Source organism: Protomyctophum bolini (genome assembly GCF_963924005.1).
Source record: "Protomyctophum bolini genome assembly, chromosome: 10".
Taxonomy (NCBI): Eukaryota; Metazoa; Chordata; class Actinopteri; order Myctophiformes; family Myctophidae; genus Protomyctophum; species Protomyctophum bolini.
Window position 1 is genome coordinate 30,215,182 of NC_137871.1, and position 23,481 is coordinate 30,238,662.

At 41.7% G+C, this 23,481-nt stretch overlaps 2 protein-coding genes across 5 annotated transcripts in view; both read left to right on the forward strand.

Moving 5' to 3' along the window:
* Positions 1-1,164: 1,164 nt before the first annotated feature.
* cenpi (centromere protein I) lies at positions 1,165-16,971 on the forward strand. Its single transcript, XM_080773227.1, has 20 exons — positions 1,165-1,371; positions 2,057-2,194; positions 2,635-2,759; positions 4,450-4,557; positions 5,117-5,165; positions 5,269-5,315; positions 5,683-5,772; positions 5,882-6,013; positions 6,119-6,265; positions 8,363-8,483; positions 8,789-8,880; positions 9,411-9,528; positions 10,295-10,359; positions 10,545-10,663; positions 12,200-12,335; positions 12,481-12,605; positions 14,595-14,643; positions 15,209-15,412; positions 15,815-15,856; positions 16,048-16,971. The coding sequence occupies exons 1-20, from the start codon at positions 1,218-1,220 to the stop codon at positions 16,180-16,182; spliced, it is 2,196 nt and encodes a 731-aa protein (XP_080629353.1). The 5' UTR covers positions 1,165-1,217; the 3' UTR covers positions 16,183-16,971.
* Positions 16,972-17,372: 401 nt separating this feature from the next.
* drp2 (dystrophin related protein 2) overlaps positions 17,373-23,481 on the forward strand; it is a 187,770-nt gene continuing 181,661 nt past the window's right edge. For all 4 annotated transcript variants that reach the window (XM_080773866.1, XM_080773869.1, XM_080773868.1 and 1 more), the window contains exon 1: positions 17,373-17,559. The gene's annotated coding sequence lies outside the window, so the exon portion shown is untranslated. The remainder of the gene's footprint in view (positions 17,560-23,481) is intronic.

Here is a 23,481-nt window from a genome sequence, read left to right on the forward strand (position 1 = left end):
TGGGTGTGTGTGTGTGTGTGTCTCTGTGTGTGTGTGTGTGTGTGTGTGTGTGTGTGTGTGTGTGTGTGTGTGTGTGTGTGTGTGTCCCTTGGGGGAAATTCAGTTGTCAATCAACTTGTAAAGACACACAAGATGCTGGACATGTATAGAGAAAAAGAAATACAGCTAAGGGTAGCAAATAAAAAAAACATACGTGTATGTAGTTGTCCTAATGACAAAGATAGAGAGAGAAAAAAGGTCATTCTGTAGCATTTCTCTGGGGTTGGGAAAGGAGTACCAGACACCAGGTTGTACTGAAGAAACAACACAACTTGCCTGGCACTGTGCCACAGACTACTAGGCAAGTGCAGTGCATGTGGACTGCTCACTGGCTGCACTGCATTGTACTGTACCTTACTGCAGCCTAGTAGAGTACAATTTATGTACATAAAAATGTTATAGAATATTGTTAGAATAAAAATAATAAACGTTGACAAACCCCCCAAATAGTGTAAGCAAACACACCATGCAACATTAGTCCCTGGACCGAGCAGACTGGCCGTCAGGCAGGGCTTCCGGACACGAGTCTTTTGTTCTTCTGTTTACGAGGTATTATCTTCCAGTACCCCAGGGAGTAAGCCACCCCCAGAGTAAGAGACAGAGCCCCCCCAGAGGCACATACATACATACATACATACAGCATGCTTTAGCCTTTTTTCAAACCCTACCCATTTTAACCAAATACATACATACATACATACATACATGTATACAAGCTTGGACTTTACAAGGTATGCCATCTGGTGGCCAATAAACCGAATGCAAATCTCAGAATGTTTAAGCAGTTTTTAGGGACCCATTTTTAGGCCAGTGCAATAGAGCATGCTTTTGCCTTTTTTAAACCTCACCCATTTTAATCCAATACATACATACATACACACATACATATACAGTACAATAAATAAATGAATCAATCAATCAGATTCAAGATGATGATGTTTAATTGGTTGGTACCAACCATAGACTGTAAAAGGTTTGTACTTGGTTGGTTAAATAATGGACTACAATAACCAGCAAGCTTTTTTCATTGTCGAATGGAGTACACTACGCATGCGCGGACTAAAGCAAACGGTTGCGCGGTTCAAAACAACTCCCAGTTCCTGCCAAGCATTGTTTTGAAATGAATCGTTGAATGGAATAGTAGTTTACGATAGTTAGGCTACTCGTAAGCTTTAGCTATGGACGATTTGGACTCACATTCAACTTCAAGCAGCAGCAATGAATCTATCTCCAGTCAAACATCGAATCGAAGTCTTCGAATCGCAGAAAGGGAAAGAAGAAAGAAAGAGGCGGACGATCCATTTGTTGTGGCGATGAGCTACTTCTCAAATTGTGAGTTGGGACACGATGGTTGCTTTATAACTATTACTAAGGGGTCTATCGTATACGTGCATGCTTTATAAACATGCACGTATTTATAAATATTGTGATATAGCTGAACCAAGTCGACAACTTGTTTCTACCAACAGTTTGTATAGCTTACTATGAGTATGCTCTGTTCCATAGCTCTAATGCCGCAACGGCAGAAAGCGCAGTAAAGGCTCGGAACCCCCTGGGTCAGCCCAATCCGAACCGGGCTGACTGGGTCTCAAAAATGTCAGAAACTTCAGTACCATTGGGTTCTGCTTGTAGGGCTAGGCTATGGACTAGAACTACAGTGTTGAGTACAGTAAGCAACGGTAGGATGTTCCATTAGTCCAGCTGGCTAAAACACTAAACAAAAAACGGTAAGCTGGGTACGCGCACGTGTGTTTGGCTTTATACCTGACGATTACAATCAACCTTAGACTGTCGGATAAAATAAGATTGTTTTCAGAATATTTGCAACAAAGTAGTAGATGTAATTTCCAGTATAGAGGGTGCCCACTGCCCAGCATTGTCAAAGAAGTTTGGTGCAAGTAACGTTCCAATTTCTGAAACTCATTTTGTTGCCCAACATGTTTGTTGTTAACTCACACCTCAACCAAATGTCAAACGACCTATGTGACGTAATGTGTTTCCCTTTGTTCCCCCATAGTTGAAGCAGGTACTGTAGTCAACGGAAATCATGTGCTGGAAAATAACCTGGCCCTGGTGGAGAGTGTGGCTTATAGTAAAGGACTCCCCCCGGAGGCAATCTCAGTCATGCTGGAGTTGACCATGAGCTCCCGCTTCGGTATGCTGCTCTTCTGTGTTTAATAGTTGTTGTTTTTAAATGGGGTTTTCTCACAGCTGGTGCCATATTTTACACAGAAGCCCATTACAGATCATTCTGTATTCTGATTCTGTATTAATTTGGCACCGGAGCTACAGCAAAGTGGGAGGTCAAATTGTCTATACTAGGGATGGGACTATATGAAAATAAATTAGTTAACAAAATTGAAGGGTTAAAAAAATGCCTCTTTTGTTAACCACAATTTAAATATCCACAATATGATTATTGTGAGCGTTATTAATCATGATAAACTATAATTACTATCGTCCCATCCCAATTCCCAAGTAGTACTGTATACAACATTTCTTGAATGGTGTGTACATATTAGTAATACCGGTATGTGTTCTCGCAGGAGGTATCTTTATCGTTGTGTATATCTCTCTGTCGTGTGCCCTGTGTAGGTTCCCGTTCAAGGTTATTTGTACGTGTGCTGAAGTGTCTCATCCCTGCCACTGTGGTGCCACAGGATGCTGTTTGTCGTGCCGTGGTTTGGATATTTGTTGGGAAAATACCAATTTCTACACAGGTAAAAAAACTTGGCAATTGTTTTCTGATTCTCTTAATGTTAAGTGCAATAAAATGTTCACACTTTTAGACCATACCCGTGTTCATAATGAAAACAATTGTCCATCAATGGATGCCACAATAAAAATTCACACTCGTGTGAACTGTGAAGTGAGGGGCACTCTTATCATCATACATCTACATCTTCACATTCCGGCCAATCTCTTTTTGCGTCCTCACTTTTCTGTCCTCACGTTTTATCTTCACTTTTTAAGCCCTCAGTCCATCAAATCATTGCTATCGGGTACACAGTCTACACACGCACACACAAAGCTGGGCATAGGAGGGGCTAGGAGCCCGCAAAAATAATGCATTTTTGAGGGGCGCCAGCCCCTCAAATTTTTTACGTCATAACTCATAATGTGCCGTCAGCGCCCCTCAAAAACTTTGGTCATAATGTGCCGTCAGCGCCCCTCAAAATGTTTGTGTGTAATAATAATGTGCCGTCATAATGAAGCACAATGTACTATAAAATACTCTAAATGTGTTGAAACCATTACGTTTTCACTGACAGTGGATCGACACCATATTCGATTACCGATACCAAATTAGGAGCACCCACCAAAATCTAAGGAGCACCAATATGTAATCGACTTTTTACATTCATAAAAACAATATAACGTGTGGTTTACAAATAACATAAAATGACTAAAGTATAAAAATGCATGCCAGAATTTAAAATGTAGTGTCCAGACTTTCTGTCCCTCATCCATCCATCTCTTCAATGAGACTGAGGCATCAAACATCTCCAGATGAGAACCCTCTAGTGACTAGAGTCTAGTCTACACTGATTCCGGCCAGTCACATCACCTGTTTTCTTTTTCTTTGTTTTGTGATTTTCACCTTCATAGCCCATTTAGATCACATAATTAGAATTTAATAATGTATTTTCTGACACATGGTGAAGTTGCGAGCCGAGGCGCTCTGGAATGTGAGCGATGCAGCGCTCAACGTTGTCCCGTACCGTTGTGTCAAAGAGTAGTTCTAACACTACTAAACACTTCACACGTTGGGTTGTTAGCATGAAGTGCTAGTGCAGCTAGCAAACAGGAGCACTGGCAGTACAGTGGAGTTGGATGTCAGAGAAAGGCTCAGAGCGCCCGTTTTTCTACAATCGATCGTTGTAGCCAGGCGCACCACAGTAATTATTTGTAGTGGCACTGGTGCTCCCAAATATATTTTTAGGTTGCAAAGATTAAAATTCAGGCGCATTTGCGACCAAAATGGTCGCTATTTCGAGCCCTGTGTGGGCTTTGCGTCCTCACTGTTTGACATAGCCCTCTACCATATAAGTTTCCAAGAAAACCGACTGCACGGGCCACGGTTATGCCAGAACTGCATTTTTTGGCAGAAGAAGAAGAAATAAAACGGTCAAATACAAGCATTGACTGAAAGAACCATAGGCCCTTCAGGCGTGGCCCCTTAATTACTTGGACAAAAAACAGAGATCTTTGAGTTTCATCCTGCCACATGTTTGTGTCAATGTTTCGTAGTTCCCCTGCAATGCATAGGTTATTAGAAAATCCATCATCCTTTATTATATAGAATTTGCATAAAAGGTGGGTGGAAACTGGAAACATCTATATATTTCTTTACACACAAGCCGTATCTGTGTGTATCTGTCGTAAACTGTTTATGCTTGTGGTTTCCAGGTTATTTTCTTGAAATGGGTGCTGACCATGTATGACATGATTGATTCAAAGGATCATCTTCGATCTATGTACGGCTTCCTGTTCAGCTTGGTGACGGATTCAGATCTGGTATGTGAATTAAGATTCTGGAGTATGAAATGACTAAAATGTATTAAAGCACAAAGAGTTTTGTAAAAGTTTTGGTTGTGTAGTTACCATGCCATGATGTACTGTAACAACAAATCTTGGCAAGATCTTGCTCCGTTGACTAAGAATTGATAGGACAAAATGGTCTCATTGACTTATGTTGCCCAGTAAAACAGCTCTCAAAGTCACCTATAGCATTTAAACAAACGGAAATTCATGTCGATGTCAATTCTGTACGGCAAATCTCAACTTTGTGTTGGTTTCACTGTTTGAAGATCCGGATCTTTTCTTGTTAGTTTATATACTGTATAATGTATAGACGACAAAAGTATATCAAACCTCCAAATAATATGGGTAGTTATAGTGTTTATCACTTGTAGCAACCAGATAGACCAATTCGGTCCTGTGTCAATTGTAATTTCATGAGTCATGACTATTGGTCTCCACGACTCAAACTCGATCAGATGAAAACAAAGCAACCTTTTTAGATACTAAAAGGAGGACTAATTAATATAAAGGTGTGCTGTTTTTTTTTTTACAGTGGCCTTATGTCTGTCACCTGCTCTGCCTTTTGACGAGAAAGGAATGTGGTAAGTCTGTCCTGTTTTGTTTATCTCATCTCCCCACAGCAATTTTGTAAACTAAGATACCGTAATTCACGTTTTATTTTCTTTATTTTTGTCCTGAACATAGTGCGGCTCTACAGAGTAAGGAAGTTATTGGAGCTACAGACTAAAATGGTAAGCATCTTGTCGTCATATTGACTTTTCATTATCGGATGTAATTTTCAGCTCTTGTTATCTTCAGCATCCAAGTAAATGCATTATATGCGCTGCATGCAGTGTGTTCTGCTTGCAGCCATATCTATCAAACATAGCCCATTAGTCCTTTTAATCAGTGCTGGCATCAATTCGGTGGTAATTTAAAGTACAGTAAAAATGTAATATTGCCATACTGGTTTGATATAATGTATGTTTCACTCTGTAAGTAGTTTTATCCAGCCATGCAATTATGTAATTATTACAGACATCAATCACACTGGCAGTTACATGCAGGAATGTGTAGCAGCTTTTACATATTCTAGTATATTCTACACTTTTTCCTCAGGGTCAGCAGCCAGTACTCTTACACCTTCTAGCGCTCTACAAAATGTTTTGCCCTGAGCTAGTGCCATGCTCCATTTCGTCAAAAATGAAGGTTTGTACATTGACTGCATTACAATGTTATTTTTCCACTCTTCTTTTTTATGACATTTAAATCATTATCTTTGGACCATCTTTGAATCTATTCCTGCTTGGTCCGTCAGGCTCATTTTAGGAACTACAATTCTGCTTGGAAAACGTCACTGGCTGCTGTCCAGAAGAGCAATGCCTGTACAGTCGCCTCTGTCTGCTTGCCCTCTGGGGTGACAACCAAGAAGACCATATCTAGGAAAAGGGTATGGAGGCCAGATTATTTTTTCTGTTTTGACTGGAAGTACCGAGGGTGGGTATTCAAAACTGTACAGAGTTCCTAGCCTTTAACGGTGCTGTTTTTCTATCAGAAACATCGAGCACACCTGGAGTTGCCTGTGCTATGTGCCGCAGCCCAGATGGAGACACAGAACGATCCCTTCTACAGGAAGAAGTTTGTTCCTATGATACAGATACAGTCCTTCTCTGAACTACTGAATAATTTGGGCAACATTGAAGTAAGTTCTCTCTCTTTTCTATTTCTCAGTTCCTCACTCTCATTTTCTCCATGCTTATTGCCTATGATACTTTCTCAGTTGCTGCATCTCATTCTCTCTTGCCTTTTGCGTGCGATACCTTTCCCCTCTATCCACCTCCAGACCCCCTCCCCAGTTTCTAGGTTAGTGCGATATCTTTGAGATGTCTGGAATTAGGCCAGATGGTGGATGGAAATGTAGGCATCAGGATAAAGCATTAATATGACAGCCCTGAGCCCTCCCAGTCCATTAGAAGGCATGACCCCTGTCAATTGTAGTTGTGGTGGCTCACCGTGGCCACATGGGGGCACTGTGCTACTTTCAGTCAATGCTAAATACTAGTAAATAGCAGACCCATCAACAATCTTCTGCCACACAAACTACTAGGTGGCCTGGCTGGGAGACTTATTTGTTTATTAGAGTCAACACTAAACCTGCCCCATTATGCTTAGCTTGTTGTCTCTACCAGGCCGAAGGCGTGGGGAGAGAGTATGTTTTGCACTACGTCCGTGTGTGTGTGGGAGTCTGTCCGTCTGTGTACAGCTAATCTCCGGCACAGTTAACCCGGTCGATGCCAAACTTTGCACACACACTTCCTGGATGCCAACGATGAACCTCTGCCCCACATTTTCCAGAACGACCCGTTATAGTGCCAGGAGGCAAATTTTTGTAAAACATGTTTTTTGATATTGCGTCCATATTTTGTCCAAAAATCCCACAAATCGTTACACAGTATCTCTATAGTCATGTGTTCAAGACAGATCTGTCCGATATTTCATATTCCATCCTGATTGGCTAACATTGGCTTTCAAAGTTTGCAGGATTGGCCCGTTTTGAAAATAAAAATAAATACCCTTTTCACATTGGCCTGTTATAGCGCCACCAACAGGTGGAATTTGCAAAACACTTTTGGCACCCTTTCTCACATTGGCTTATTATAGCGCCACCAGGAGGCCACAACCTGACCTGCCCTGGTGGAGACCTGTGCCCAGAGGGGCACTTTTTCTAGTTTGTTCTGTAAATGTGCCATTGCTCAGTTTACAGACTTTGTTTATGATCTGCCGTAAGTAGAGAATATACAAATGGCCATTAACCCGCTGATAATATTATGAAGTGAACCACATGATAAAAGGTCTCCACATAAATGCGTGTTTACTCAGCAGATGCATCAACCCGATAAATGAATCTTCTCAAGCGGTATGACGTTTGTGCCTTGTGCTGTATTAACTCGCCACCATTTGGCCGTTTCCATGGCCGATGAGAAAGGTTTGTCTAATGGGATAGGAGACTAATGGGTGGTCTGTGCACGGTTGATCATCCACCTGGAATTGTGCAGCCACGACATGACAGGAACAAGGGTGCAGGATGACAGAACAATGATTCCTCCAATCATTGTTCTGTCATCCTGCACCCTTGTTCCTGTCAATAAAAGCACATGTTGCTCCCATTTTAGATGAATGATGCTTCTGCTGCACACTATTATTGAGAGGACTGTGTGTCTGACAGTCACAAAAAAAATACTATACAATGTACAATGTCCCCAATGCGAGACAGCTTGTCATACATAAGCAAATGTATTCTCTCATGACAGATTCAGACTAGAGCTCCGCAGCAGAATCTGTCGACAGCTCCTATTACAATGTGTCGAGTTAGGAATGTAAACAGAAAGACTGTGCAACTGGAAGAGGAGGGACCAAAACGGGCCAACATCCTGTTATCCAATCCTATCCAATCCAACTTTATTTATGGAGCACAAAAACAACAGAGTTGACCAAAGTGCTTTACATAACATAAACACAAATAAAAGTGCACAAAATCGTCAAAGATAAAAAACATAGTATATAGAGATACAAATATACATCAAGGTGGGAAAAAAACAGTAAAACATGGAAAAGCTTTGTGCTCTGGCCTTGTGTGCATGTTCCGTATGTGTGTTTATCTATGTGAGCTCCAGAGCGAGAGAGTTTTTTAAAATTTGATCTTTGTGGATGCTCTCAGTACTTTGACTGTACTGGCTAGCTTTTTAACAGCATTCATGGTGTTTGTTTATACTACATGCGCGTTTCTTCCTTCCGTCAGCTGCCAGCTCAGATGGGCTCTCTACTGGGCTCCCATCTGGCGCTGCATTACCTGGATTGCGTACAGGATGATTCAGCCTACTTGCGCCTCAACGCCTGGGTAGGAAATGCCCTTGCTGAAGGTAGGTAGTAGCTCAGAGAGGGAGTACTGGGGACAGACTTGCAAAACGTAACGTAACATTCTCTGTCAGAAAGTGAAACACCAATGCAATCTCACCCTGAGATGAACATCAGACAGCATTACCTGTGCTTGGCATATATAAGAAACTCTGATGGAAGGGGTTCACTTTAGGGGGGGGGGCTCACACTGTCGAGCAGTTTACAGAATTAATGACTGACTGCTGTTTTCTTTCATTGTATTTTTATATAAATATAATTTCCCTCCACAATTTAACCTTTAAAAACCTTTATTTCCCTATATCTTTAGAGATTTTATGCTGTAGCGATGAAGATCCCTCCAGTTCAGAAGATGCTGTGCATTTTTTAGAGCGGTTGCTGAGCGCGCAGAGCTTCCTCCAGGTGAGCAGTGGTTCCCAAACGTTTAGTTAAGCTTGAGACCCCAAAGGGAGTCTCCCAGGGACACAAAATGGCTCACAACTTGTTGTGATGCGATATGTTGTAATGTTGTTATTTTAAAGAAATGTTAGATTTTCACCAAAACAAAATACCGCCCAATTTTTTGCTGTAAAACTGGCAACTGCATTAGTGCACTATTAGTGGCTTTACTCTTTCTTTATTGTTCATCTCTCTACTGTGATTTTATAGAGCACATTGTGAAATGTTTTGCTGTAAAACTGCATTAGTGCACTACTGGCTAGTAGTGGCTGCATTCATTCGGCGACTAGTCTGTCTGCCTGCCTCTCTCTTTTGGGGGGGGGCTGGGTACCCCAAAAGTACAGCGAAATTAAAACATAATACCGGGTATTATGTCAATGAACGTGTCCCGTCTCCGTCAGCAGTCATGGCAATGTTGACACTATGTGTCAGGAGACAAAATGAAACTTTCACACCCATGTCTCTTTTCATCCCCTGTCTTTTTACTCACCCAGGAGGGTCTCTCCAGCACAGAGATCTTTCTCAACAGTTTTCTCAGCGTTTGGGATGGTTCCCACCTCCGCCCACAGATCCTGCGTCTGCTGAGCTTCTACCCTGTGGTTCCCATGTCCCGTGAGTTGCTGCCCTACTCCACCACTCTTACCTGTTGCTCTTTATCTCTGTGTCAGGCACATATGCTCGTATGCTCTATAGTGTTTGGGGCGGCTGTGGCTCAGGAGGTAGTGCAGGTCGTCCAATGATTCCTGGGGCGGCGGTTCGAATCCCGGCTCCTCCTGTCCACGTGCCGAAGTATCCTTGGGCAAGACACTGAACCCCACTTGCCTCCAATGAGTTGGTCGGTGTGAGCTTGCCACCATTGGTGGGAAGTGAGGATGCTGGCGTCGACTGTTTGTCGCTTCACCTCCAAATGTATGAATGAATGAACCATTGTAAAGCGCTTTGAGCACTTGGAAAAGCTCTATAAAATGCAATTCATTATTATTATTATATGTCCACATATCTACGTATCTATCACATATTACTAAGTTATGACTTTGTGTTTACATATACAGTAATTGAGCATGCTTACAGACATAGAGCATCTAAGGACTAAATGAATGCTATACTTCATCATACTGCAGTGTCACACAAAAGTAGCAAAAGGAGAACTGTAAGCCTTTTGTTTTACTATTTTGAAATCCCAAACTGTTTTGGACATACATGAGGTTCCAACCCGGTGGCTTCGTTTGACACACACACACACACACACACACACACACACACACACACACACACACACACACACATACACACACACATATATGCTGCCACATGCACACTGGGGGTTGCACATATTTAATTATATTTCATTGCATGCATGTGTTATCCTCTGCCACAGATATGAAGCAGCTTCTGTTTGAGCCCATCATGCAGCTGTTCTGTACCTCCACAGTGTTTTTTAAGGCAAGTAATGGGCAAGGCAAGAAGATGATGCCATCTTTGAATTCATTAGATACTCATTGTGCCTATTTCCATCTTCTGAGTGTGTGTAACCTGTGATCACTCCTTGTGTGTCTGTCTAACCTGTGATCACTGTGTGTGTGTGTGTGTGTGTGTGTGTGTGTGTGTGTGTGTGTGTCCGTCTCTAGTGCGGTGTGATTGACAGTCTGAAAAACATGCTTCAGAGGTGGTTGACCTGGCACTCGGTGTACGCCGTCGCCGACAGCAACAGTCTGGACATTAGCCTCCACAGTCATGATAACCCCAAGTGAGTCTCATCTCTTAGTCAGAGAGCAGCTATTCCTTTGTAAACGATTGAACCTGTTGTTTCAGACCTATGCCTTATTACTTGCGCAAGTACTGCGATCGGCTGGGTATGTATGCATGTCGGTGTTCACCGGCCAATAAGGGACCACCATTCTTGTAAGAATGGTGGCCCCTTATTGGCTGTTGATGGTGACGCAACTATGGTACGTTTCAAGGTTGGTATGGTATAAGGTCAATAACGGGTCTAAAGCGTTTAGAACAGCAGTTGTAATAGACATTAGTTAGTAGCAGACAGTACTTGTGCGCTCTGCAGTACTTGTGCACAAGTTGGCACCTCGACAGAGTGCATTTCTAGTTAATTGCTGTGGTTGATTGTTCCTGGCTGCTCAGCATTCAGTCCTCAACAGCATCCATGAAGAAAATAGGAACACAAATATGCACCCCTGAGCTTCCCCTCCCCCATGACTGTCGTTTTGTCACGTAGTCACACCTTTACGGGGGCCACTGGGGGGTGGGCGCTGCCTGTCCCCTTTTACAGAACAGGCATTCAAATGCGAATATGGTGGTACGTGAATAAGCGACCGCCACAACTAATGCTACAATAGACATTCATTCATTCTTTACTTTACTGTTGATCATTCATTACTACTGTTATGTTGCAACAAGATGCTGAAACAAGTCATGAGTGAATCATGCGTTTTTTGTGAACTGAAATCGTACCACTTTGTTTATGTTTTTTTTTCTCCCCGATGCGGTGGGAGGGGAGGCACCCATGACAGTTATAAGAAGTATTCGCTTCTGCTCAACAGTATGAGTAATCTGATAATACCGAACCCGTAACCAAGAACACAAAAAGATTTTGTATTCATTCTCACATTTACAAACATGCCCCCGGCTGCCAGTGGCACAACAGCTCAGGCATGAGAAGTGGAAATCTGAGTACATTGCACAGCTGTGCTCTCTGCACAGCTGTGCTCTCGACACTACTGGTGGTTTGGCATGTTTAGCCTGACTATGATTCACAGTATAGCTAGCTACTTAACATTATACTTTTACTGACCATTTATACAGTTTGTTTGGTTATTGAGGAAGCTGTGGAATTGCATTCATTTCAGTGTGGTATGAAATTCATCTTGCAAAGACTTTCTTGAGATGGGTAATCCAAAAAAAGACCATGTCACTGTGCACCTAAAGAAAGAAAAACAAGTGCGGCAGTGGGTGCAATGATGCTGTGAAAATACTTTTATTATTGACATAATAGTTAACTATTTCTCCCAAAATTGGCACTTCATTGGTAGTTTGAGCACAAGCCTCTTTGCTGGGCTCTTGATTTGTTTAGAGCAGCCTTCAACAATACCATTTAGGGCAGGCTATTACCTTCACGTTTTGCTTAAAACAAAACTTTTTTTTTAAGGTTAAGGCACTATATTCTGATGGTAATCATTGCTATATGTTTGTTCAGTAACGGGGGTCTCCCTGTCTCTCCAGCTCTTTAATAAACAGAAAATCTGACTATCCATTCTGCTCTCTTCCAAAGGAACATGACGTTGTCAGCATTCAAGGATTCTGTGATGGAGGTGCTTAACTTTGTGGGCCGCCTGAGCTCCTTGGGACTGCAGCTCGAGCACTGTCATGCCCTGCTCCTCAGCATTTCCCTGGACTTCTATGAGATGGTAACTGATTGTTCTCTACTCAGTACGATGCTTCTACATAATTCTGTAAAACCATGCCTATAAAAACAGCTTCAGTGTGATTGGTTTTTATGGTAACATCCTTTTATGTACAGGCATGAATCCTGAACATTTTCTTCTCTTCTAGGTGTGTGACATCTTTATGAAGTATGGGCTCCCCCTGGTGGTAATGCCCCCAAAAGGGGTTTTCTATCCGGCCCTGTTTTGTACAGATCCCATCAGCGTGGACAGAATGGCCCACATCATGTACAGGTCAGGACCTGCTGTCACCACACTTGTAGGCCTGAAAAGCATTTTTCAAAATGGGGAATTAACCCACACAGGTCTGAAATGATTTTTTTTAATGGGGAATTCCCGCCTTATGCTTCAAATAGGAATGGTTTCATCCACTTTGGGGTGAGAGAAGAGGTATTACTTGTGAGCTTAACTTAATTAAGGTCATACGTTGCCTTATTATTACCTCTGATTGCATTGCTTTGCGTTGCTCTACTCCAACTCAGGGTTTCTAACTATGCCTCTTTCTACTTTTACCTAGTGGTTCTTATGGTGGCACTCTTTTGTCTTCATGCTTTATTCTTGTACTCTTTATCCTCTGCTTCATGTACAACTTTGTTGAAACATAAGAAAATATAGTCTGCACATTAGATATAAATATGATAATCAAACTCAGGGCTTAAAGTTCTCAGTCCTGGGGATGGATTTCAGTCCTGAGGATTTCATAGGGGTCATTTAATGATATCGGTGCAATTGCAAAAATCATTTTGGCTTTAAGCCCTGCAAACTGCTCACAAGACAGCAGTTTTTACTCCCTTGGTTGGCATCAGGAATTTAATGAACTATATTTTAATGTATATTTTACAACGTTCCTGATGGCAAGTGTACACAGACTGATGTCGTGAGTTTCTTTTTCATGGTGGCTTTCCACGCTTTACTTTACTTGCAGTCTCCTCCACTCTGCTTCATATTCACCTAATGTTATACAAAAATAAAATGCTCACATGAGATCATCAGTCTTTGCTCACTTGCCATGGATATAATTGTGACCCAGACACCCAGTTAGGCTAAATCTTGTCTTTTGGCTGATTCTTCACCATCGGTAACATTGCTGTCATCTGCTTAGGATCCAGAGCATTGGCACTGTTACTTTAATTTGTGCCATTTACTTTCATTGTTATCTGTCTGATTTTATGCTCTGTTGCAACAAAGTATAAATTGGGCTTCAGGAACCAGGGTTTTAACAATGTTATTGTCATCATTGTTTTTGCACCAGTGCTTTCTGGGTCTGGTGGTTTTCCGGAGCGGTTCCCCTTTAACCCATTGATGCCTGGTGCAATGTATATGTTGTTCTACCCTTGATGCTGCTCTCTGTGTCTCATCAGCTATTGCTATACATGTAGCAACATAACTATTTAAAAAAATAATTCATCAGAATTTGAAGGTTTTCAGAAACCTTAGGTCAGGCCCTAGAAGGCGTTCCCAGATTCGGCCTGAGGCATCAATGGGTTAAAATGTTAATTTCAACACTGAAAACTGCTCGTCATACTCTCATAACGATGATCTAGCCAGGGCCACAGCCTTCTGGAATTAACGTGACACTTCGTCCAGTTGTTCCTGCATTCACATTTATAATTATGTTAATAACATCACTGTAAATGTGTGCGGGAATCACTCGCATGTATTGATTTGGGCGAATCAATAGAAATATGCACAATTCAGGCCACACACACAGGTTCAATGTTGATTCCAGAGCCTGTTGGTTCCATATTGTGCACGAAACACTCTGCTTGTTAAATACCACTTATGCATGCATATTTGATGCTGAAAAGGATTTGAAATCAGAAATGGCTGTCAAACTTCCTCATCTGACATTTATGATTTATGATGATGAGAGTCCAAGAAGCACTGCACTTAAGCACTCTCCTGCCTTTTTTAATATATGCTGAATAAGAGCAGTATTTATGGTGTAACCTTGGTAAAACTATTTAGCATAGATTGTAAACATTTACATGACATTTATCAGAACAAGACTAGCACAAGCACATGTGCTTGTGCTGGTACATAGTACAAGCACTTGTGCTAGTGCTGAAACTTACTGTATTTTATGGTCGTTCTGACAATGTTGTGTGCCTGAATATGGTTAGTGAGTGGAGGAAAGGCCTGTGAAATCTAGATTAATGTGCCTAACAGAGAAAATATGTTGTATTGCTCTTTGTTGATAATAAATGCACTTGGTTTCTTCAGGTACAAGATGAACTTGACTGCAGCCAAGGAACAAGAGCGACAGACAAAGGTCATAACTTATTTTCTTTCTGTGTAACTTAATTTCTACATAAACATGCATAGTTTAAGGAATAAATATAATAATAGGAACGAATTGTATAAAACCTTTTTAATCAGAGAGAACTGTGTATTAGGACTTCTGTCACTTAATCAAAATGCTGCTTGTTATATTGGCATAGTTAGCTTTAATAATACATCTAATATCTATAGCACTTTTCTAGGTACTCAAAGTCTACACCAACTGTGTGTTTGTGTGTGAGAGATATACTGGTTTGTAAATGTAAAACCCTCCCAACTACCTATCGTAGTTCATTTTGTACTGATCTAGACCTGCCGTTAATTAAACGATTGATGGATAGATATTAGCTTAAGTAGATGCCGCTCAACTGAAAATGTCAGCACTTCTTATGAAGAAAGATGAGCCCAGTAAACTCCATGTAAATTCCAGCGTTATTATTTGACCTTGGTGAAATTCCGAGACACACTAACTTGAGTGGTTTAATTAGAACCTTCTCTGTCTGTTCCCTCACGCTGCTTTCCTCCTCCCTTTCTCACTCCTTTTTTTTTTTAAACAGGACGTTCACTTCAGCCGTCAGACGTGTCAGGAGTTCAACTACTATGCCCTATGCATGATCAACTGTCTGTGGAGCATCAAGCCGTGTAAGACGGGCATGGACGTGCCGATATCACAAGAACAGGTGTCCGGAGGCAAAGTGCCCGGTTTTGACCTAAGCCACCATCCTGCATTCTTGATTTACGCCATCAACTTTCATCGCCAGGTTGGATGCTTTGGTTTATGTTTTTCACATCACGCGTGAAAGAATTTGCATAATGATCCTGTCTGGTGCGTTGCAGTAAAGAGACCGGTTAACCAAATTGGGGTCACAGCAGTGTATCGCAAAAATATGTTTTCCTTGAAAGCCACTCCCTCCAGCTTGGATAATAAACTGGACTAGACAAGGATACAAATTTGATATTAATGTATCTTTCATTGAAGAACCATTAATAAAGAAGCACTTTTTATTATTCATGCTTGGGAGCTGGATGAGACTTGATTTCTTATCATGTTTAATAATACACATACCGGTACCTTTTTTTGGTTAGACTGCAGCAACCAGCAATGTTCTGCTGAGATTTTTACTGGAGAGGGCTGACCATGAATATTTATGTTTCTTTATCAGTACTGGCCAGAGAGCAGAGACATAGACCTCAATTCCATAAAGGTATGAAAAAAGCCCTTATCATTTTCACCTTTTCTAACATATTTTCCTGTAGTTGCAGTGAGTTTTAAGTTGTATGACTTTTTGTGTCTTTAAATCTCACACACTCAATAACCGTGTGTGTGTGTGTGTGTGTGTGTGTGTGTGTGTGTGTGTGTGTGTGTGTGTATGTGTGTGTGGTGCGTGCGTGTCAGTCTCCCAAAGTGTGGTATTGGTACAAGGAGTATCTGTATGCCAACTTTGAGGGCCTTAAGGAGTTTGCGACCAGCATGATCAACCAACGAGTGTGTCAGGACTCACGAGTGATGACCCCACAAGGACCACATTGACAGCCTCACTGGATTTTTGAACAAGACCCAATCTTGGGGAAACAGCATTTCCCATTAATAGAGCATCGCAGTCCCACCCCCTTTCAGAACGACGAGTGGCCCAGGAAATGGATCCCAATGCATTTTGCCCATAGGCTTTTCTTAAAGTATTTATTTAAAGACGGTTACGCCGCGGACAAAGCCAACTCGGATCGTGACAAATCATGACAATGAACACTATGTTCTGCGCCGATCAAATAATTTATAAGAAGAAAAACAAAACAAATAGTGTTGTCTCCTGCCTTTATTTTCTTCTTTCTAATGATTTGATCGGCCCAAAATATTGTGTTCATTGTCATGATTTGTCACGATCCGAGTTGGCTTTGTCCGCGGCGTAACCGTCTTTAAATAAATACTTTAGGAAAAGCCTATGGGCAAATAATTAGAAAGTAGAAAAAAACGGCAGGTTACAACACTTTTTGTTGTTTTTCTTCTTATAAATTATTTGATCGGCCCAAAACATTTGTTCATTGTCATGATTTGTCACGATCCGAGTTGGCTATGTCCGCGGCGTAACCGTCTTTAAATAAATAATTTAGGAATCGCCTATGGTGAAAATGAATGGAGAACCATTTCCTGGGCCACTCGTTGTTCTGAAAGGGGGTAGGGACTGCAATGCTCTATAGGCCAAAATTGGCTCCCCAACTAACTTGGAACATGATGGGTGCAGCATAGAAATCCATTCCATGCCAGTAGTGCAAAATGTTTTATGTTTTATACATTTCTTTAGAGTGTAAATGTTTAGGTATTTCCACAACTTAAAAAAAAAAACCCCTATTAAAAAGCCATGCCTGCCATGGTCTTCATTTTGGAGATTTGTGTGTGTGCGGTCATTCATTGTAATGATTGGTGCGCAATGCCCATGTGGGGGAAATGTATGACCGCATTTTCGTTCTTTCCGTTACCATGGCGCACTTGTGTCGGAAGTTTCCAAAAATATATATATTCAAACTATTCCAGGTTGATTTATTAGAATGAATGCCACCACCTATTTTACTTTGTAAATGGATACATAATAAATCAAAACCGCGGTCCCATGCATGCAGGCGAGGAGCAGCCTTGCCTTGGTCGAGCCACACTTCTCTGATGTCAACGCCAGTGAGGGGCAGAGAGAGATTCCGCTCCTCTAGCCTGAGTCTGTATTCGGTCGGTCTGAATGAACACTTCATCTGCACCACTTTGTCTCCTCACTTTCTTTACATTGATGCCTTGTTGTATGAATATAGTCGTTGTGCTTCCTTCGCCCCGTCTGCGAAAAGATTACACCGAAGACTCCGAAGTGATGTGTCATCTTACCTGAATCCCAGTAGGCTATCTGCCCAGGCACAGAAGAACAAGGTAAGGTTGTTTTTAGACTGTTTTAAGGATGTTAATGGAAGGAACGGTACTATAACAATTTGATTTGGTCTTTTTTTTCCTTTTAGTTCACCCTTTAATTGGCTTGGGGTTCAAAAGATAGTCAACATTTTTCTTCTTTCAGCTCTAGGTTATCGTTATCCCCATGGCGAGTTATCGCAGCTATTTGTAGGATATGTTGTAGCCTAATGTTTGCAACGGACCTCTAAATAAATACGGTATATTATTGCTAGACTGTTTTCGCACAAACACTGCTCTAACTGCTCCCACTCCATTCTCTAAAAACAAAGGGTGCGCAAAGCCAACGTGATATTTTGGCAAGGGACACTCGTTGGATGATTCACAACTCTTGTTTAAGCCATTAACTCGTTAATTCTGTTTGTTGGATGAAATTTCAAATAATATTCATTCACGGGATGACTTGTCGAATAGCCTGTGTGTGTTTGGGATTATATGGCACGACGACCGTCGTACAGTGTGCATTTATGGAGGGAAGTGGATTTTGTGCTAAATATTGACTGCGCGCCTTTATTGCCCTTTTCCCGGCGCTTATTTTGAGTCATTTTGGAAGCATATTGTGTTAAGTTCACTCGGTCTCATAGCAGCAAATTAAGCTTTTGTGCAAGGCTGCAACCTATTTGCAACCATTCTATAGGCTAATTAGTTTAAAGTGCGCCCACCCGGGTCGGGTCTGATGAGAGACAGCCTAGACAGGTAGGCTACGAATGATTAAAGTAAGTGACAAGTTCTGAGTAAGATTCGACGTGTCATGCTGCACGTGTACGACATGTTATGCTTGCCAGAACCAGATAACGAATATGGTAGGGGATTTGGGGAAGCAACCTATTTTACGCAACTGTAGAATCATGAAAAAAATATATTGAATGCCGTGCAGCTTGAAATCTGTCAAAATGACTGAAGAGGCTGAATAAACGGCATACGTTTTTGAGTGGTGCAACCTGGAACCAGCATCTGTCCGTATGTTTAGGGTACCAACAGGGGGCGCAGTTTTTTTTAGGCTAATGCTTGCATCTTATCTTTGCAGTCTTATAGCTATTGCAGGCACTTAATTTATCAAACCCCCCCCCTATGTATAACAAATAGTCGCCTATTTGAGTGAAGTGATGCTTAAATAAATACAAATATGTTGAGCATTATAATGTCTTCTGCATGCATCTATTACCTTGTATTTCAATTAACTATCCAATTAATTTGAACATGTATATATTTACAATAATCATGAAGAACTTATAGATAAAACATTAAAATATTGGTACAGTAGGGTACAAAATCCAATCTGGTGGTGTAATGCCCCCCCCCCCGTAGAGACGGCACTGGCTATTGCAGACCAAATGTTGTTTTTGTCAGGTGAAACCTGACCTAACAACGCTCATGAAATGTAAGCGACCAGAGCGCCACTTTGTGCGACCTAGTTTTTAAATATTTGTGATGCATGGTCTATCAGATTCATCTTTGATCTATACCCTATGTGGCATTTTCAATCAAGTAAATGGCTGTCTATCTTGAATTGAAGGGAGTTGAGCTGTGAGCAAGAGACCCTTGCAAATGTTATGATGAATTGAACATGGTGGACCCTATGTAAACAGTGTAATGCCTTATGGTGTCGTCCACAGTTACAATTTACAATTTAGGCATTTAGCAGACGCTCTTAATCCAGAGCGACTTACATTAAGCAAGAACAAAAAAGCATGGGAATACATCACATAAAAAGCATTTATCATGAAACATGCGTAAGCTAAGAAAGTAACAGTGGAATATCTATATAATGAAACTATACATACTATACTATGACGTGCTATGACTACATACAATGCAATTATAGTGCTGTCTACATAACATGTTAAGTCTGTATCAAATGCTATCTAAGTCTACAGAAATGCTATCTAAGGGGGTAGTGTAAGTGCTATGTGCCATGATGGAGTCTGAAAAGGTGGGTTTTCAGACTACGGCGGAAGATTGGGAGTGATGCTGCAGTTCTGACTGCAATGGGAAGTGCATTCCACAGTTTTGGAGCCAGAAGGGAGAAGAGTTTGGGACGTGTGGAGCGTTGTCCCGGCGTTTTTAGTGAGGGTACTTCCAGCTTCCCTGCGTTGGCTGATCTGAGTGCGCGGGAGGGTTTGTACTTTGTAGGGTTCAATCATACTTGCAAGATATGGGGGAGCCATACCTTTGGTTGCTTTGAATGCCAGCATCAGAGTTTTGTATTCTGTGCGGGCAGCGACCGGGAGCCAGTGGAGGGAGCGGAGCAGGGGGGATACATGTGAGAATTGTGGCTGGTTGAAGACCAAGCGAACTGCGGCATTTTGGATCAGTTGGAGAGGCTTAAGTGCACATGCTGGTAGGCCAGTAAGGTTGTCTGGTCCAGCCAATGGCCAGCTGGGCCCAAACGGATCTACAAAGATGGCGACTTACAGTTCAAGGACTGACAGGCTTCATTTTACGTCCATATCAGACCCGGGAATGCTTGTCCATATCTTTTACAATCTATGGGCTAAATATGTATTTTTTTACAAAATATTATGCCGATTTATTATTTGATTATTTACTATAGTCCTAATAAACCCCAAGAAGATCACAGGATCTATTGAATGTGACAAACTGACACATTGAGCCTATACACACATACACACGCACAGTATAAGCCTTCCCCCAGTAGGCTACCTTCACATTCAGTAGATCCTGTGATCTTCTGTGGCCAGATGTAATTTCCTGGGGTTTATTAGGACTATAGTAAATACAAAAATAAATCACCATAAAATTTGGTAAATTTTTTTAGCCCCATGCTCGAATGCCCCCGCCCCTCCTGTCAAAAAGACGAAAACAAAAGAAAGCGGCAAATGAGAAAATAAATACACCTAAAACACCTAAAATACCTAAAACATGAACCTTGGTTGAAAAAAACTAAAGTTGTCCTTTAAAGTTCACTGAAAAGTGAAATAGCCTACTGTTGTCACTCTGTAAGAGGTCCTCAGCTCACACCAAGACCAAAGAGGAAATTCCTGTGATGTCGTCAAATTGCTTTGCCCTTGACCTTGATTGTTTGAAAGGCTTCTTTTCAATGTCCTGTACGGCAGGCTATGTTGACTTCTCTTTCTGACGCAACCATACAGGAAAGTGACTACTGAGGGAGGCCAATCATAGCAGTAGTCTATAGATGTTAACAAAATGTTAAAAGATGGCAGGACAATAGCTACCTTTTGCATTTCGGGAGTTCCCTTTAGGGTAGTAGGCCTACATGAGTAGTAGCTATATAGTGATGTGTGATTCATTGCCTGTTGCAGCAATCAGAGATTGACTGCATAACGGTCAGCCTCCATGTATGGTGCATTGTGAATGTGTGCCACATTAAACGGATTAGGAGGAGCATGTTTCACTGTTACTGCTTCTGCCATTTTTGAATGGCCTTTGGACATGTTTCATGGCTCTGCATTTTTTTCGACCTCCCCCTGGCCGTGTTTCTCTCAGTTTAACAATATAAATTATATTCAATTCATCATGGCAATGCTTTTCTTATTTGTAGACTATACTAGGATCTTGACGTGTATGCGTAATCCTCAGATTCCTTTCATCCTTTTCCCACTCGTCTGGTGCCTAAAAGCGTGTATTTTTGCTTTAGTTTTACTAGGTATATTTATATTTTATGTAACTTTGCTCTTCTACCCTGTTGAGCCGTTTTTTTTGGTGGTGGTGGAATGGCTGAACATTTTACCTTTGAATCAATAGAGCCAACCTGGGGGCGGCAGTTAGCCTGACACTCAGTCAGAATTTTCATTTAGTTTCACTTCATTATTCAGACTGAAAAGCCCTCCCCACGGCAGCAGTTTATGAGATGGGCGTTGTCAAAGCGGCAGTCTTCCGGTGATTGGTTCATATCAACCAATCAGAAGGAAAGCAGATTGACGTTGTCAATCATGAGGCTATGGATAACCCGTTTGCTAACCAAACAAACTACAGCCAACGAGCGCTACTAGCATGTGAACAAAAGCGGTAAAATATGTCGGATGATGATGTTTATAAAACCTGTCGTTTCTGTAAAACTTTATCATACGCCGATTTAATAGCCAGATTGATACGGTCGTGAGTCACCGCAGTGGGGGCAGCCATGTTTGTTGTCTAACGCTGTCGAGTGACTAGGCTGATGGCCAATCAGCTGCTGTGATCGGATTTCCGAACGACATTAACGCCGCCGTCGGCAGAGACTCCAGACCTGAATCGCCAGAACATATTTTCTTAACCGTCGATACACTCTCTGACCAGGCCACTCTCTTCGCAGCTGGGACCGAGGCTAGTGCCTTGCATGGTTTCCTACGCTGTCAGTCTGTGAATGTGAAGTACATTGTAAAGTGCTTTGGAGAAAAGCGCTATATAAATGTAGACCAATTGCCATTTAACCTGCTTGATCGTGGGATAAATTTAATCTTGACCATCTTGGTCAAAAATCATGTCAGATCCTGTGTCTAGGTGAGACATGACCTTAACAACCACCAACTGTATACGTTATATAGGGCTATAACATACTCTACCATAGAGATTGGACAATTTTTTATTTTATTCATGAAGAGAAAAAAAGTTACATAGGGAGACTTTAAAGTACTGCCCTTTAAAGTCAACCTAGTGTCTTTAGTAAGTGCAGGAGAGCTTTAGGAATGAGTAATGGACTGTTTGGTAAGGTTAGATATTTAATGGGCCATCTTTACCTGGGTTGATTTCACATGATCGCTTAATAATTAGCTCCATCCTATTTGGGCACAGATGGTATTGAATAATAAGTTTGTTCTCTGTTCAGAGAGGTACATTATTCATGAGATGTAAGTACAGCTTAACCCCATGGGGTCACAGGGTCAAACTGCTGTGATTTAATTTAGTTAACACTGTCCTATGTACATCCTCCAGCGGAGCAGATCATGTCTTCAGCGGTGTGTTTTTCCATAATCACCTTTTTGTTTCAGCATCTCTACTGTGCACTGTTGGAAGATGGTAGGGTGGATACATATGCTGTACATGTAAAATCATAAAATGATACTCCGGCTTTACTATAAGCCTTGGGAATAGAACAGTAAACAACACTGTTATTATTTTAGCGAACATAGGCGTAATCTCATTTATAACACTCCGTGTCCAACAAATGTGCCACCAGTTGCAAAGCTTAGGTGCTGCTAGAATAATAATAAAATAACATCTCAGTTGCTCCGTCAAGTGGCTGGCTGCTCTTGTCTGAGACCCAGATGGGCAGACGCTACTACAACTTTGAGCGTCATCCCAAGCTCTCTGGCCATGAGACAGCAGTGTTCAGTCAAGCAGTGGGTCCCATCACCTACCACCAGCACCTCTCCATCATCTTCACCCTGAGCTGAGAGCTATGGGAAGTGGATGAATGGGGAAAGAATAGAAATGGAAAAGCAATTTGCTAACTCCATAAATTCCTGTGCCCTGGGTACCTATCCCCGACTGTGGTGACTGCAAGCTATTATTTAGAATCTGGTAACCGATGCTCTCCTATTAACATTAAATGGGTTGGCGACTGCCGGTTGTCTCCTGAGACATGTTTATGCAGGTTATTTATTGCCTGGCACTGCAGACCTTGCTCTCCCAGCTGCAGTGAGGGCCAGCTCACAGTGTGGCTCTTTGGGGCAAGACATCGCTTTTGTAGAACGGTAGCACTGCAGGACAGGAGGGAGAGTGGAGCACTGACCACATCTCAACTTGATGGAAGAGGGCCAAAAGTTGCATGTGTACTGATTATGACAGTGGATGTACAGAAAGATGGAGAGGAAGAGCACAAATGTGAGTGTGTGTGGTGTGTTTCCGTTTGTCTGCACTGAATCGTGTTGATACATGCTTAGCTGCGTTTGTGTGTGTATATAAACCTGTGTGTTTTTGGAT

Coding starts and splice junctions, on each gene's coding strand:
- cenpi (XM_080773227.1), top strand. CDS start 1,218: ATGGACGATTTGGACTCACATTCAACTTCAAGCAGCAGCAATGAATCT. Junction 5,316..5,682: donor TGGAGCTACAGACTAAAATG/GTAAGCATCTTG, acceptor CTTTTTCCTCAG/GGTCAGCAGCCAGTACTCTT. Junction 12,606..14,594: donor ATGGCCCACATCATGTACAG/GTCAGGACCTGC, acceptor TGGTTTCTTCAG/GTACAAGATGAACTTGACTG.